At 35.8% G+C, this 16,169-nt stretch overlaps 1 protein-coding gene across 3 annotated transcripts in view; it reads left to right on the top strand.

The window, feature by feature from the left end:
* Positions 1–12,830, top strand: part of LOC113228486 (solute carrier family 35 member B1 homolog) — a 48,236-nt gene extending 35,406 nt beyond the window's left edge. Inside the window, exons 1-7 of one of the 3 annotated variants that reach the window (XM_026461850.1) lie at positions 1,477–1,805; positions 3,345–3,467; positions 4,338–4,568; positions 7,008–7,069; positions 7,305–7,452; positions 9,439–9,574; positions 11,547–12,822. In XM_026461850.1, coding sequence (XP_026317635.1) covers positions 1,614–1,805; positions 3,345–3,467; positions 4,338–4,568; positions 7,008–7,069; positions 7,305–7,452; positions 9,439–9,574; positions 11,547–11,626 — 972 coding nt within the window. In that variant the 5' untranslated portion in view covers positions 1,477–1,613 and the 3' untranslated portion in view covers positions 11,627–12,822. Of the gene's footprint in view, positions 1–1,476; positions 1,806–3,344; positions 3,468–4,337; positions 4,569–7,007; positions 7,070–7,304; positions 7,453–9,438; positions 9,575–11,546 lie in introns of those variants that run through there. The other 2 variants (XM_026461921.1, XM_026461980.1) reach the window with 2 other exon arrangements.
* Positions 12,831–16,169: the final 3,339 nt, after the last annotated feature.

Here is a 16,169-nt window from a genome sequence, read left to right on the forward strand (position 1 = left end):
TATATATATATATATATATATATATATATATATATATATATATATGTATAAAAAGTGATTTTCGTAGAACTTGGGCTATATACAGACATGTTACATTTGGGTACCTACTACAACCTACAAACTATACAATACATCGTTATTCTTCACCTATAAGCATAGCCGTATTGTGTTACTTACAATGAGTCACGGACGAATATTACTCGGAAACACTTGTTGAATTTGGCGCATTATATTATGTCATCGCATGACAACTTAACCTTCAAGTTCACGTTCTAGACGAGAGATTATTACTTAACTATCATCACAACACAATCCCGTCTTTAACTTAAGTTTGAAACACACACACTCAAGTTTTACATAACTTACATCAAGGTCTATAATATCGCGCACTCCGAGAAAACACGCAAATCACAAGATTAGCAATTATTATACGTACCATGGTTCATTTAACTTTTGCGAAGTAAACATTTATTTTCAAAATTAACTTGAAGTGGGCAAGCTATTTTCGAGCAGTGATAATTTTAAAAATAAATTTCTTTAACTTAGAGCGGAAATCGTTTGTCAAACGGCATTAAGCAATGCCTAACAACATTAAATAACCTTTTCCGTGCATATCTGCATCACAGCTCTAACATTTTTTTATAAGTTTGAAGGCCATAACAAGTATATGATGTGAAAAGCCTTTGAGTCTACACAATAGAGTTGATTATTGCAGTTAGTATTCACTTACTATTCGGTACGTTCCGTTCGACGCGACCTGAATGTAAATTATGTAGAGTGGATGAAAATCAGTTATGGCGACGCCGACGAAGTAATCATCATTCCTATGCTATAGAGTAATAAATATGTATTGATTGTTTTCACAATGCGATTGGTCCATGCAACTACATCGAACTTGTTTACACGCACATTCGCTATTGTAAATAAGACTTAAATCGAAGTTTGGCTGCTCTACAAGTTTCACGTTTAGTGTATAGGCAAGCAGCGTCATCTATCAAGTCTAATAGGAATTATGTAGTACTTGGTACTATAGCGTCCCCAAATTGCCTGGGGTAGTCACTACACATAGCATGCAGTACAGTAAAAAAAAAATTATAATAAGCGCCATCTATCGATTACTGAAAGTACTGTTTTACTAAGTTCTATTCACAGATAACTGTAGACAAGTAGAATTTTTACTTCAGGTTTTTGAACATTATTTATTTATTTATTTATATCTCTAAATCAAATTGTAATTGTTTTTGAGTTCTGTTTTTATTTTGAATAATGGTCGTAAGTAATTTGTCTTCAGTTCTTAAGTGAGAAACTTAGAGGATGGAAAAAAAATAAAGGTGAGAAATCGTGTAAACCCGAACACAGCATTTTAGCCATTTGACACTTGACAGGTTTGACAGTTTGACACTACAAGTTTAAAGAAAGTGAAGACGTGTAGTTTTCGTATTTGCTGTTTTTCGTTTTAGAAATTATTACGTGGCCGTTTCTTTACTCAAAATTGTGCTACATTAGTGTTAGACTCTAGTTACTTAGGTTAAACATTGTTATTTAACAAGACTTTCATTTATAAATTTGTACTTTAATCTTTTTTTCCACAAGTTTATTAAACTACTGCAAACATGAGTATTTTGTCCAGAAATGAGTTTAGATTTATGTTTTACGCCGGTTGTATATTTATTTGTTACTTTATGTATGGAATGTTACAAGAAAAAATCACGAGAGGTAAATATGATGGCGAAAAATTTACCTGTGCTCTCGCATTAGTTTTGGTTCAATGTATGGTCAACTACCTATTTGCAAGGGTATTGATGGTAAGTTCTGCTTATTATAACGTATCACGTACGTATCCTTCGAATATATTGAAAAGAAATTGTTGACTAGCTGGTTTTGTCAGTTAACTATACATATAACCACTGAACCAAACAGACGAAATTTATAGATGCGACTCTGCATATAACTTGATAATTAGTCTGACATTTACAAAAATGATGCTGTCGGAAGAAAAGAGTACAATGTCAAACAGAGCATTGACCTCTTGTTATACTAGATGTTCAGCCATTGGGGATTGTTTGTTCTCGCTAACAAAGTCACCCACAAAACTTTTTGAATAGCAGAACCTACCCATAAAATGACTTGGTAGCAGAATATTTGATACTGCTGAATTCCTAAAAGGAATTAAAATAACTAAAAAGAAGAAGAAGAAGAATGTATACACTTTCCTTGAATTGCTAACATGCAACAAAGCATTGGCATAGTGTAATAAGAGCAAGTAGAAATCCCGCCTGTCGCTGCATAAATGCCTACATTTTGCTTGGAGCGTAAGCTTGTTACATTTAGTTAAATACCTCTACTTTTGTGCTTCATAGAAATAACCTTTATTAAATGCAGTAGGTACTTACATAGTGATATTTTTCTACCAGCATTATGTTTGGTATCTTGGTTATGGGAGTGTGATTATGAAATAGAAATGAAATGCTGAACAATTCTGAGTTTGAAGTTCTCTTGTTCAAACTACTACAAACACAACAACAAACATGTCTACTATGCTATGTAACTTTTTAAACACTGAGTGACTGTATCAGTTCTATAATTTAATGTAGTGTGCGACTATTTGTGCTATGCAACGAGTTTGGACCGCGATATTATGTGAATGTGAGCGTCTACAGAAGCCGCACTGCTACGTTAATATGGAGTTACCATATTTGTCTTATTTTACCATGGTCATTATGAACCTGATGCCAAGGCAACTTACCCAGCACTTTGTTGGTGGTAGCACGTAACATAAGCTGAGTGGAGACTACTAATATGAAACAGAAAAATGTGTATGAGTGGAATGCAGGGTATGAAAATGCTACATGCCACATGTTATTTTATTTTTATTTACTTATTTCTCCACAGATATACAATTTTTGCTTATTCCAAAGATCTTGCCAACCTGTCCATGGTTGTGGGCAAGTTAAAGTCTTGGCTTCTGTGATATTTAGTTGTAACTTATAATTTGATGCCACTGCACTGGTTTGGTGGGCCTAAATATCTGCAGAGCATAATGGATATGCCAAAATTTATATTGTTTTTATAAGCAGGCCTTGAGTCCTGAGGAATGAAAAAATTCAACTTGGTGCTTAGTGGAGTTGTTTTGTTCCATTACTTTGTTTATAGGTATTCATTTCGCATAATCCCCAGGAACAGAGATCAGAATTTCAGTGTTTAGTGCTGTCTTCCATTAAATTAAGTGATCATAATATATTTGATCTAAACTTGCGGCAAATGTCCTCTCTGCTAGGCATAAGTATTAATACATATATTTTGTGCACCTAAATCTTTAATATTAACTAAACTTGTCTTTACAGTTCTCGGGTAACCATGAAGTTGATAATACTCGGATAATGTACTACTTCGCATCAGCATTTACTTATCTGCTAGGCATGGTCAGTTCCAACATGGCTTTGCAATGGGTCAATTATCCAACCCAAGTAAGTTAATTAGTTTGTTTTTAATTAAGTGCGCAATCAGCGCGCCTAATTAAAAACCAACCTTGTTTTTTAACCGACTTCAAAAAAAGGAGGAGGTTCTCAATTCGACTATGTTTTTTTCTTTTTGTAAGTATGTTAAGCAATAACTTCGGTATTTGTGAACCGATTTTCATGATTCTTTCTTTGTTGGAAAGAGGATACCTCCATAGTGATCTCAATTAATTTTGAACAAAATCATCCACCTCTAACGGTTGGCTGTTCACGCATGAAGATTCATTTTTATAAATAGCGCCTAAATTTTATTCTAAGGTAATTGCTATTTTAATGGTTGATTTTGCTATTCTCCACTTCAAGGCGTTCTTTTTCTCAATATACTTTGAATAGTGAACCCGATTTTTATTATCTCCTGTGTCAAGTCCCGTATAGTGGTGAACTGGGAATGTATCCGGGTTTGCGCACTTTCCGTAACCGATTTCAATAAAACTTGGTAATGATATGTAATTCCACGTACTTTTGAGGTCGGGTTTTTAGTACTCTGTACTGAGATTATTATTTAATCAGTTTTTTCAGAAGTGGTGTTAATTAATAAGGAAATTTAAGTTAGGGTTAAGGAAAATTAATCTCCGTCGGCAAAGGCTGACAAATTGGATTCAAATTTTTAATGAAAGGATTTTTTTTTTAAATTTTTGTATTACATCTACTCACAATACATATTGATGTCATAAGTCAATACTGGGACCGCCACATGAAGGTCCAAAAGTACTTCAATGTCACAAAAAAATAATTTTATTATTTTACAGAGTTACAAAGTTTTGCGAAGTTATCTATATGTAAAAATAAATAGTAACTTAATTGGTCTATTATTTTCAGGTGGTCGGCAAGGCAGCAAAGCCAATACCTGTAATGGTCCTTGGAGTACTGCTTGGGCGCAAATCCTATCCTTTGAAGAAATACTTTTTCATTCTGCTTATTGTCATTGGAGTGGTATTATTCATGTTTAAGGAACAAGCTAAGAAAGGTGGAAATCCCCAAAGATTTGGCATTGGTGAGGTGCTCCTTCTGCTTTCATTGACCATGGATGGATTAACTGGTGCTGTGCAGGTAATATTTTTTGTCATCACTCATTTTTCCACTATTAATCGTATAATGATGTAACTGCTTCTGTGGCCGAACGGTGACCATGCTGAACTGCCACACAGAGGTCTCGAGTTCGATTCCCGGGCGGAGAGAAATATTTGTATGGCCTACATTTATTTCTTTCGTGAGTTTGGGTGTAATTTAGTGGTTGTCCATGTCCATGGCACCCGCGATACAAGGTTTCCCTAACGCAGGGCTATGAGTGTGTAAAGAAAAATTGTTCAGCTCTCAGCAATTATTATTCGAGTGGCTTAATTCAGGGCCGATACTGCCCTTCGTCACAGTGACTATTAATTGATTTGTTTTGATCACTACTAATTACAATTCAGAGTCAACACCAACAGTGTTAAAGAACTGAAGGATTTTTCTGGTTTTGACTGTCCTGATTGTGGCCTCTGGGTGTGGCCTGTGCCTTCCTAGTATAGAGCTTCGCCCATTAAAGGGCAGCATTGTACCTCGTGACTCATTCAAACTATTGCCACCACTGATGCCATTACTGCTTACTTCTGCTCCAGCTGCTAGAACTTCTCTATAGCACTATAGGCATTATCAGTGCGTTTGAATGACCAAGACCCTTGGTCTGAAGCCAGATGTTAGATGTGACATGTCGGCAGCGAGGTGTGTTCCCGTGCGGCATAATGAACTTTACCAGGCTGTATGCTATCCTTATAAAGCATTCGGGACCAACCAACCAACAATAATCACTTCCCTAGCAGCAGTCTTTGACAGCTCATTTACTGCCTCATTACTCTCGAAGTCAGTGTGGCCTGGAACCGAGCAGGACCATTTTATTCTTTTCCCCGAGAATATTCAGTATAGTTACACAGTTCCCTACAATTCTCGACGTTTGGGTATATAAGGCTAGTGCATGTAGAGCCGCTTGGATGTTCGAGTTTCTGAAAATATATCGGTAGTTCAAATCCGGAAAGCAACTATGGCATACATTTCAGCCTGGAAAATGGAGGAGTACCAACCCATGTTCTGCTTGTAGCTTAGCCTGGGTTGCAGCCGTGTATATCACAAAATATATTTGGCCCCACCTTCGACCCTTTGATATACCAAAGAAGGCCAGTAGTCTCTCAGGTGAGACGGTTTCCCAATCGTCACTGGTTGGAAATTGTACCTGATAGAATTTCTTACCTTTGCTTTGGAAGCATGACATCAGATATCTTGAGTTGATTTCAATGTCTGGGAGAGCCTAATACTTAACCTGGTTGTAAAACTGCATGGGGGTACTTCGCAGGACCTCCCTCTGTATGAATACATGCAGAAGACTCAGGTTCAAGCATTAAGGCCCGCTGGGGTGTAGTGGACATGGCTCCTGTTGCTAGTAAGTACGCTGTAGACTGCCTAATGCAATAATGGTCTTTTGGCTGACTTTGGCACTCCAAGCAGCAGAGGTTTTGTAACTATACACCTTATAATTGTCTGTTGTACAAGACAAAAGAATCATCTTTGGTTTTAGAGCCATCAAAAATGGACGCAATCATCTTTGCTCTAGGGCTAGGTAGTGGTCAAGAGTACGTCCATTTTTAATAAAAAAAAAAAAAAAAAAAAAAAAGACTCCAAAGCTATCCTGTCATATGACAGCATGTACCCAAGGCCCTATTGACTTTGTTAACCATGTTACCTAGATGACAGTTCGACCTTAGGGTTTGACCTAGTGTTATCCCCAGATATTTAACGTCTGCGGAAAGTCCTATAACCCTGCCACTGTGGATTCATTCGACTAGTTTCCGCTTCCTAGTGAATAAGAGTAGGTTGTCTTTTCTGCATTTATGGATAGCTCTTTATCTTGTGTAAGAAGTGGTAATATGGTGCTTTGGCAGTGTCCTCGAACGGTGACAACTAGGTGACAACCCTGAGCGTCAATATTCAGTTCGGCCAGCCTGTACTGGAGCAGCCTATATATTATTGCAATAGTATTGTAAGAGAGTACAGTCTTCATCTTCAACTTAGCACAACTTAACACGATTCGAATACGACACCTATGCTTGACGCCTATTGATGGACATACTCTAGACATAGTATAGTTGTTTACCTTGTCACTGTCGGCTCCGAACTTTAATTTGTGACTATCTTATCAGATCAAGTTATTGGTTGCAGGGATATGAGACTGCATACGGTTTGAAAAGCCTTGATAATGGAAATGTGATATGAATTGACTTGTTTATTGCGTTAAAAATAAAGAATCTAGCAATATTTATTGATAAATCATAGTTTATTCAGTAGCTGTATTTACAATACAGTTACAATACCGTTACAATACAATTAATAAATAAACCTACAGGTTTAATAAACCTACAGGTTTATTTATTAATTTAAATATTTTATTTGCCTCGCGTGATCCCACATATAGAGATCTGGAATATATTTTAATAACTTTTACCATTCAATTTTCAGGAAAGAATAAAAGCTGAATATTCACCATCTGGCTATTCCATGATGCTTAATACAAATTGGTGGTATGTGTCTCTTATTTCAGTAACGAACACAACGCGTAGACAATTTTTTTTGTCGAATTATTTAAGTGTGTACTTACAATCTGAGAGCCTGTTTTATTGCAAATTGAAGTCGCTCAGCGAAGTATTCATTATTTAATTTTAATCTTGTCATTACTCTGATTAATTCGTGCGAATGTGTTTTGGTTTGATGTTAAATATACTATATTATACATGTTATAATATGTCGATTTTACAGGTCTTCATTGATACTGTCAATAGGCGTGGTACTTAGCGGCGAATTATTCAAATTCTTCGCTTTCGTATCGCAGCATCCGGAAATTTTACTTTACATAACCGGGCTCGCGTTATGTGGTGCTTTGGGACAACTTTTCATATTCTTTATGGTGAGTACTTTGTAAATAATTTGTACCAATCAATAATTTGGGCCACATGGGTGTCTGTACCAACAACTTTTTGGGAATATTTTTGCGAAAGACGGAAATGGGTCTTACAAACTGGTAAAAAAAGTTGATCTTTATTGTCGTTTGTCGGTCCATAAGAAATCGTAATACGAAACGTTTATCTAACACATCGAGTATATAACCCGAAATAGAGACGAAAAGTCATTTATTTTGTTAGAAAACTATTCTGCCAAATGACTACTGGTGACAACTGCGCTCCGATTGGCCAGCTCGAATTCGAAATATACGTTACAGTTGGGCAAGCAAATATTATGTTATATTATTATATATTATACAAGTTTAATAAAGTTAAATTCAACGGATTACGTATAACACTTACTGCTACAGGCATATGCAGTGTAGGAATTGCGGTATCAAATAAACGGTGGCAAATGTTCTTTGAATAAAAACAGTCTTCTGTGAAATGCCGAGAGCAAACGACGCTGTAATTGCTTGGAAACCAGTGTTCCCTTTTCATGGACGCAATCCATTTTTCCTTAAGACCCGGTTCCTTAGGAAATCTTCAAAAAACAATACAAAAATACTAAGTTTATTTCGGTACTTTTTCAACAAAACAACTGACAGTACACAACACTAACTGCCCATAGGTATATATATATAAATGTAGTCTTAAACAGAAACAATTTTCCTTAGCAATAAAAATTGGACGATTACAATAACGATTCTCTAGAGAGTCTGTCATCTACTAAATCATACCTACAATTCTACAATCTATTACACAATAGTTAGTGTTTCTTGTGCATAATCTGACATACTTATAAAATCGATACATTATACTTATGGCTCAATACTTAACTACGACGACGTTAGATGAAGATTTTTTTACTTTACCAATTGTTTAAATAAATAATTATACAGTAATAATTATACTTGTAAATATCGATACACATTATGATTTTTTCAGTGCAACATTAGTAACGCATGCCTAATGAATAGAGTGAGATAACGTAATGGGAGTTGCATTAGGTGGAAGCAAGACTCATGAATGATTTGAAACAATTGATGGGTGTCAATTCATTCATGGGTCAATTGTTTTACTTTAAATCTACCAGTTTTACTTGAGCTATGCTATAATGAAAATTTAAAAATTACATATTTAATATTTAATTACCGATGAAATATGATTCCGTTTGTTTTGTAATTACATGTTTTTTGCTGTTTTTCCTCCACCACCGAATAGAACGGCACGCCATCATTAGAGATGTTATCTTTATTACAATAAATACAGAGTATTATTTGGAATGTACAAAGACGTACACACAGGTCAGTTGTTGGCGCTATACTATTTCAGTGCAAACGAGAGTTGATATTTTTAATTGATGTATCACTGATGTGTTACCAGGAATGTATGGCCCATATTTCGTCTCTATTTCTGGTTATACCATCTCAGTGCCCACACGAAGATGTAAAAGTTATTTAATTATTCGACGACCGTGGTCGAGTGGCTTGCGCACTGGTTTTCATGATGTCGCCATCTCATGAGGTACCGGGTTCGATCCCCGGCTGAGTTATTGTAAAAAAAAACTAAATATTCTATATTGCGTCGGGTCGGGGTGTTTGCGGTACCGTCGTTGTTTCCGATTTCCGTAACATAAGTACTTTAGTTACTTACTTTTGGGGTCACACCAACCAAACCACGTATGTATATTGTCTAATATATAATTATATGTACCAAAGCAGTAGTTTGGTTGTTTTCTAAAAAAACAATAATGGTGTTGCATTGAACATCACTTTGAGTATTTAGGAAGTCCAAAAAGAAAACAAACAAAGTTTAGCAAGTCTTTAAATTTTACAAATCAATGTATGTGATAGATACTTTGCAATGCGCTCCTTCTACAAAATTAGTTTAAAAATAATCCGTATTGGTGACAAAACGGATTTAAAAAAAATTATGCTATCAAATTGCAGGTGTCGAAGTACGGTCCCTTGCCCTGCTCTGTTGTGACGACTACCCGGAAGTTCTTCACGGTTTTGGCGTCTGTGATTGTATTTGGAAACGTCCTGATGATGCGTCAATGGATTGGCGCCATTTTGGTCTTCAGTGGTAAGTCATTTAGTCTTCTCTGTGTCATTAGTCTCGTCTGTCTCTAACAGCACATGTAGTATGTACCATTTTCCAACATATCACTACAACACTCTCACGAAATATTTTACTTAAATGCGGCAACCCTGAACTGTATGTCCCGAACGAGGTATGGCGGTTCGAATCCCTAGCCTCGCACACCCCTCACGATTGCTCAGTCTAGACGAGTCCGTTAAACGACTATAGGAATCGCCTGCACGGATTACAATAACCGAATGAAAATTCTTCAGTTCTAGTTCTAGTACTCTTCATCTGGAGTCCGAGTTTTAGTAGCAGTAGAGTTCCTTGTGCAAGAGTTCGTCCAGGGAAGTACTGCCACCTTACCTATTTCTGCTACCAAGCACTAATGTCGCCATTACTGTGTTCCGGTTTTGAAGGATAAGGGTGCTGGTGTACCTGTACACATGTGACTTGTCAACTTATGTGTCAAGGTGACTGGCGCAGTGGCAGTGCCCCTCAGATCTTTGCGATTTAAAGCTCTGAGTGGCACTGCAACTGTTATGGACAGATGTGTAGCTTACCATCAGGCGCACGACTTGTTCGTCCCGCCACTTGATAAAAAAAAAAGAGTTGTGAATGATGGTGAACGCAGAACAATTACTGGTAGAAGACACCCCTATAATACATGTCTAGTGACAATAAATGCAGAAAGCGGTGCTGCTTCATATAGGCACGTGTCGTTCGCGGGTTGTTGAACCGGTCGCCCTGACTTCGGCCGACTACCATAACTGGAAAATACTATCATATCGCCTATTCCATTTAAAAATTTAATATTTTTCTTTTTGAGCGGTTACGTACGGCGACTTTTAGCAGCGATAATAAAAAGCGCGTTGATTTCATTGCGATATTAGCGATTTGGAAACGGTTACGGTACTGTGTCGCGTTTATATCGCGATCGTATCACTGCAGTTGCGACCGCATCGCGTTTGCATCGCGTATGCATCGCGATTGTATCGCTGCTTGATGATTAGCGATTGCATCGCTACAGCATCGCTGCAGACGCACTGCTAACAGTCGCCGTGTGTAATCGCACTTGGGCCTTAAAACAGGTGATACGATTGGAAATCAAACTAATTTTTTCAGATCTAAGTCGTGTATATTTTATTTTTTCAGTGCATGTTGATAAAATATTTTACAAAATGATGTAGTTAAAATATAATTATTTCATCATTCATGGTTTGCGTTCATGCAACTTGTTGATAACTAATATCATCGCAATCAGCCGCGCAATTGGACGTGTAAAGAGCCCGAAACGTTGGTTTGTTTGAAGAAACAAATATACAAACATACAAACATTTAGATCTGTAAAATTAGTCTCATTTTTATTGTATAGCAATCGTGAAAATCTAAGAATTCGATAAACAATACGTATAGATTTAAACGATAACAAAGACACCAATTATTATTATATAACGACGAGGTCGGTTTAATAAAACTTGATTTTAAAGTTAAATAAAAACTTTGTTGAGAATTTATTTTTATTTCTTAATTTAGAAATCCTTACTAAGCGATTTTATTAAAACTAGCACGAATATAAAAAAATTTAAATGAAAATGTTAGGTGAGCTCGATATATTTTTTGAAGAGGGAGAAAGCAGGATTTCGCGTATTCCGTTTCTCATTTGTAATCGGAACATCCGAACTTGTCGAATTATGGTATGAACTTTTGCCACACTAGGTACCGATGTTTTTATTTGATATTTTACCAATTTGCATCGAATGAAGAAGTGATAGCTGAAACAGAAGCTTATTTTTCAGTTTGACAAAAAATACTTTTTTTGATGGGTTGAAGAACTTGGGACATCCCTGGTCAAGGTGTAATAGAGTTAAAAGGAGACTAGACGTAGAAAAATAAATCATAATTAATAAACTTATTAAACCGCCCTCGTATATTGTAAGTATTAAATATCTTATACTAATGATTATTGTTCCAGGTTTATTCTTAGACATTATCTACAGTAAAGGTAAGGGCCAACCACCCAAACGAGTTGCTGAGAGGCGTCAGAGTCATTAGAATATTTTATATTTCTATGCTAAGATGAATGTTTTAACAACCTATTTGTTAATAATAAATGAATGTCTAAATTTCTTTGAAAAACTGCGTAATATTTCAATGGTTATTTATATAGTGCACTTGTCTATATTCCTTGTGGTAAACTGAAAATATTCATGGCATTTATAAATATTTAATTTTTATTACGGTACAATATTGAGTGCATATCGAAAAGATTCCGGTAAGGTTAGCACGACAGCGACTAGCGCGAGAGCGACAATAAGCTCGTCATACTGTACCGGGTTCGATTCCCTAGTTTTATTTTCCCTATGAGGGTAGAAAATCAAACGAGAAATTCCGATAATTGAATTAATTATAATAAAAATAAATAAATTACAATTTCAAATAAAAAATGGCGGTACATGAATTTATTAAGGGTCGTGGTAATGTGCCTTAAGACTTTAGGTTTTCCGCTGCCGAGTATGGTACTCTGGTTCAAATCTAATTGTATATATATATGGTACCATACAAAACATGAAATTAGCAAATAAAAGCGTTACAAGTGTTTTCTTTTTGTGTATCATTCAACTTACCCTAAACCGATAACTTTCACTTTCACAACTATTGAAGTACGTTTAATGTGATTGGGAAGCAATAATCTTTGATTTACAGTAACATTTTTCATATTTAAAAATACATTAACGGTTTTTTATATCGTGAGCGCGGCCAAGGCGAGTGTGGACTAGCCCTGAAGACGTTCTCACGCTGTCTGTCAGAGCCGGAGCCGGTTTCGGTTTACCGCATTTTCCCACTCTGCATCATTCGAAAATGCAACGTAAATATAGCCATAGATTTAACCAATTTTGTCTATGGTAAATCATGGTTTTAATCAATTATTATTTAAAAATAGGACATATTTGTTGAAGACAATAGTTGTGTTGAATTTTTAATACTGTTAAATTTGAAAAACGATTTATTCTAACAACGTTGTAACGTTTCGTTACAATACTGCCAATCTCATATAGAGATCACGTGCTTTATGTCCTTATCGCGCAATTCGCGCTTTATGTCGCTATCGCTCATTTCGCGCCTTGTCGTGCCAGCCCTAATGGGATTTCATAAGGATTCCGTCAAACTTTTGTACTAAAAAAGTCAAAACAAAAATATCTTCTATTTTATAAAATATATAAATATTTTACAATAAATGATACATGTAATAATACATCATATTTCAGTCGTTCAAAATCTAATAGGTGAGTATATACTTTCACTTAACAACCAACAGACTTATTTACAACTGGCGAAGACATCCAGAACGTGTAACAGAATGTTGAGAAAAAAATCAATATAGAGTATAAGGACAAGAAGACCTGGTTTATCTGGATAAACAACAGGTAGTGCTAACATCACAAAACGAGGACAAACGCGATGAAACTATTTAATAGGTTTTTGCACACCTATGTCTATCTACCATCTACCTATCTGACCGTGTTCGGTCACGGCAAACCGCTTTGACTCCTAGTTGGGTTGGCGATGATGCACTCGAAGATGACTAATATAGTGACCTCGTGCACATTGATGCCTTTATCTCGTCAGGTTTGGCATCGAGTACGACTTACGTTGCTCTTCAAACTCGTGAATTTTCCTCTTCACAATTTCCCTCCATTCAGGACCCAGTGCTGCCAAATCCTCGCATTGAGACGGCTCAATTTTACATCTTCTCATATGTCGCTTCTGAACATCTTTATACATTAGGAGTTGACCGCCACGTTCCCTCCTCAAGTTGAGAGTATCCCGACGATTCAGCTAGGTTGCTTTGTACTATATGTATTTTACTGATTGTAGCTTGCAGGTTCACTGGAGGTACGATGTTACGTTTCCAATTAGGCGGTGGAGTAGTCCACCCTCGCAATATATTTCACTGCCATACACAACAGCAAAGAAGTCTATACCTGAGCCATATTCTGATAATCAGTTGATCGCGAGAAACGATATTGAGTTTTTGCAAAATACCAAATTCCATGCTGCTGATAACTTCTATCCTCCAGATTGAAATCATTTGGATGTTATTTTCTTAAATTTGAATCACTTAATACAATTCCATCCAGTGACTTGTTCCTCTTTCCAGTATATGTTCTACAATCGCTGATTTACTGCATTGGCGAATTACAGCCATACAGTTGGGATGTGTTCTTTGACCCTGTTAGTGACAGTTCTGTTCAAACTAAAGATCATCTTAATGGATTGTGCAATTGATCATCGACGTTTGAGTGCGTTCCTGTTACAATTTGTCGCATACCGTGTATCTTTCAACCCGGTCACTGGCTTGTCCTCAGTAGGATAGAAGCCAAAACCTACCAAAAAAATGCCTTTAAAGTTCCGAAATTACAATACAATATTCTATTTTGAATAATATGATTGCTCTATTTCTACTGCCAAACTACAGTGTTGTACACCGAATCGACGAAAAGGAGAACCAATGCAACTCCAGCCATATGAGGATTGCGACCTTATGTCTGACACACATCAACGCATTTGCGATATTAAAGTGGTAGTAACCACATCCCATCGGACGGTATCTGTATACTTTCTGGCAAACTAAGAACAACTTACATTAGGCAAACAATACACAACTGAAAGGGTACCTGCATTATAGACGGCCGTCCAATTTCTAAGCAATTTCGACTTTTCTTACAAGTCGATCACTGAAAAATTGTATTCGCGATGCACCTGATGCGAGATACAGCCGTTTCTGAATAATGATAAATAGCTTTGTCGTAGCTGCAGCGCTTTGCGCCGCCGCTGTTTGCCGCATTTCGCGATGAGAAAAATTGAACGGTATTGTGCCAATGTTCAAGCACTTGTTTATCCAGTAAACCTTGGTACATTTTTCTACTAGCATTTGTCCTAACGTTGATATTTGTTTGTACTATGTACGATTTGAATTGAGTCACAATTTTTTCTGTTTATGTAAATGCTCCACAAAATTTATGCTATGCAAAAGTAAAGATTAATTATAATTTGTATTCGTAATCGAAATCATCTAGTTCAAATATCTTCCATTGATACTTAGATAAGATAGAAAAGTGTGATGATAATATACGGTATATAATATGTCGTTTTATTAAATTATATATATTTTAATTATTTATTGTCTTTATTAAATCATTCCGATAAGGCTTATGCATATTTTGAAATATATGTGTAAACAAAGTCTTTATTTATAAGTTGTATAACGAATGTACATCATTAAACGTTCTATACACATTCACGTCGGCAGTGGTTGGATATTGTTGAATTACATGTGAATGACTGTTTGAGATACGCTTACTGTCTACTATGTAATTGCTCAAATTAAAAAAAAAGAACATTAACGGAATAGATGGTATAGGCGTACCTCAGTTGACTGGCTAGTTTATATGCGCTGAAATCGCGACGTGCCCTACAGTTTGGTGGTATACCATAGGAATCGGACAAAAGTAAAAAAAGGAAGTAATAAAGAACGTTAGTATAATAAAAACGATCAGTAAAACAATACTTTGAATTGTAATATTTTAAATCTGTTATGCAAGCACCAGACACCACGCAATGTCATATGTAGGTAATCAAGGAAACGTCACCGCATTTAACGTTCGCTTTCCATCATCTAAGGTAGGCGTATTAACTTGTCCTTTCTCTTTCGCCTTTTTTAAATTATGGAGTGCTAATTAAATAAATTTCTCATTTAAATTTATCATTCAAAGAAAGTAGTCTATTAGTATGAAAAATTCTAGCTAGTGGCAAGTGCACATTGGTCAGTTTACCTACCAATGATGTCAGGCGTTCTGAGTTGACAGTAGGTACCGCTTGCGCGGCAATTTTTTTAAATTACGTTCTAACAGTTTTAGGGTCTTCAAAAGATTTATTTAAGTTAAAAAATATGTTTCTTGGCTAAATACTGTCTGAAAAGTTGTCCGATTCCCTCCATGCTCGGCCTAATTCATTAGCTCACATAATATGACTGATTACGTACTTTGTAACACTAGAATATTTTTTTAATAATTTCACTAAGAATTGTATGGAATTTCGATCATCCTAAAGATTTACAGTTCTGACACTATTGTATATTAATAATATTTTCTTGTAAGAAACTTACACTCTACTTACGTCCCTGGAATGATAAAGTTTATGTGTACACATATGTATACATTCTTTACACATACACGGTATATTTAGAGTCCCGTAAACTAGCAAAAAGCCCAAAATTATGGTTTTTCAAAAGACTGGCTGGTTTATTTTATTTTTCTTTTGGTCTAATTTTAAAATTGAATATTTATCGTCTTATTTTAATCTTTTGTTTTTGAATTTTTTACTAATATAGGTTTGCCGAGAGTAGGTTCGAGGCAATTTTGCGTTTTTGTCAATTTCGTAAACTTTACTTGAAAAAGTTTTTTGTTATTAAAGTTTGATTTAGCCAATGTTAAACCGTTGCAATTTTTTAACTTTCAAACGTTTCTGCTTTGTCACAAAAAGTAAGAAAATGCATTTTGTTTAATTGTGATTTTTTGTAAAGCCTAATCCATCT

The sequence above is a fragment of the Hyposmocoma kahamanoa genome, unplaced genomic scaffold, assembly GCF_003589595.1.
Source record: "Hyposmocoma kahamanoa isolate Upper Pololo Valley unplaced genomic scaffold, ASM358959v1 100021, whole genome shotgun sequence".
Lineage (NCBI taxonomy): Eukaryota > Metazoa > Arthropoda > Insecta > Lepidoptera > Cosmopterigidae > Hyposmocoma > Hyposmocoma kahamanoa.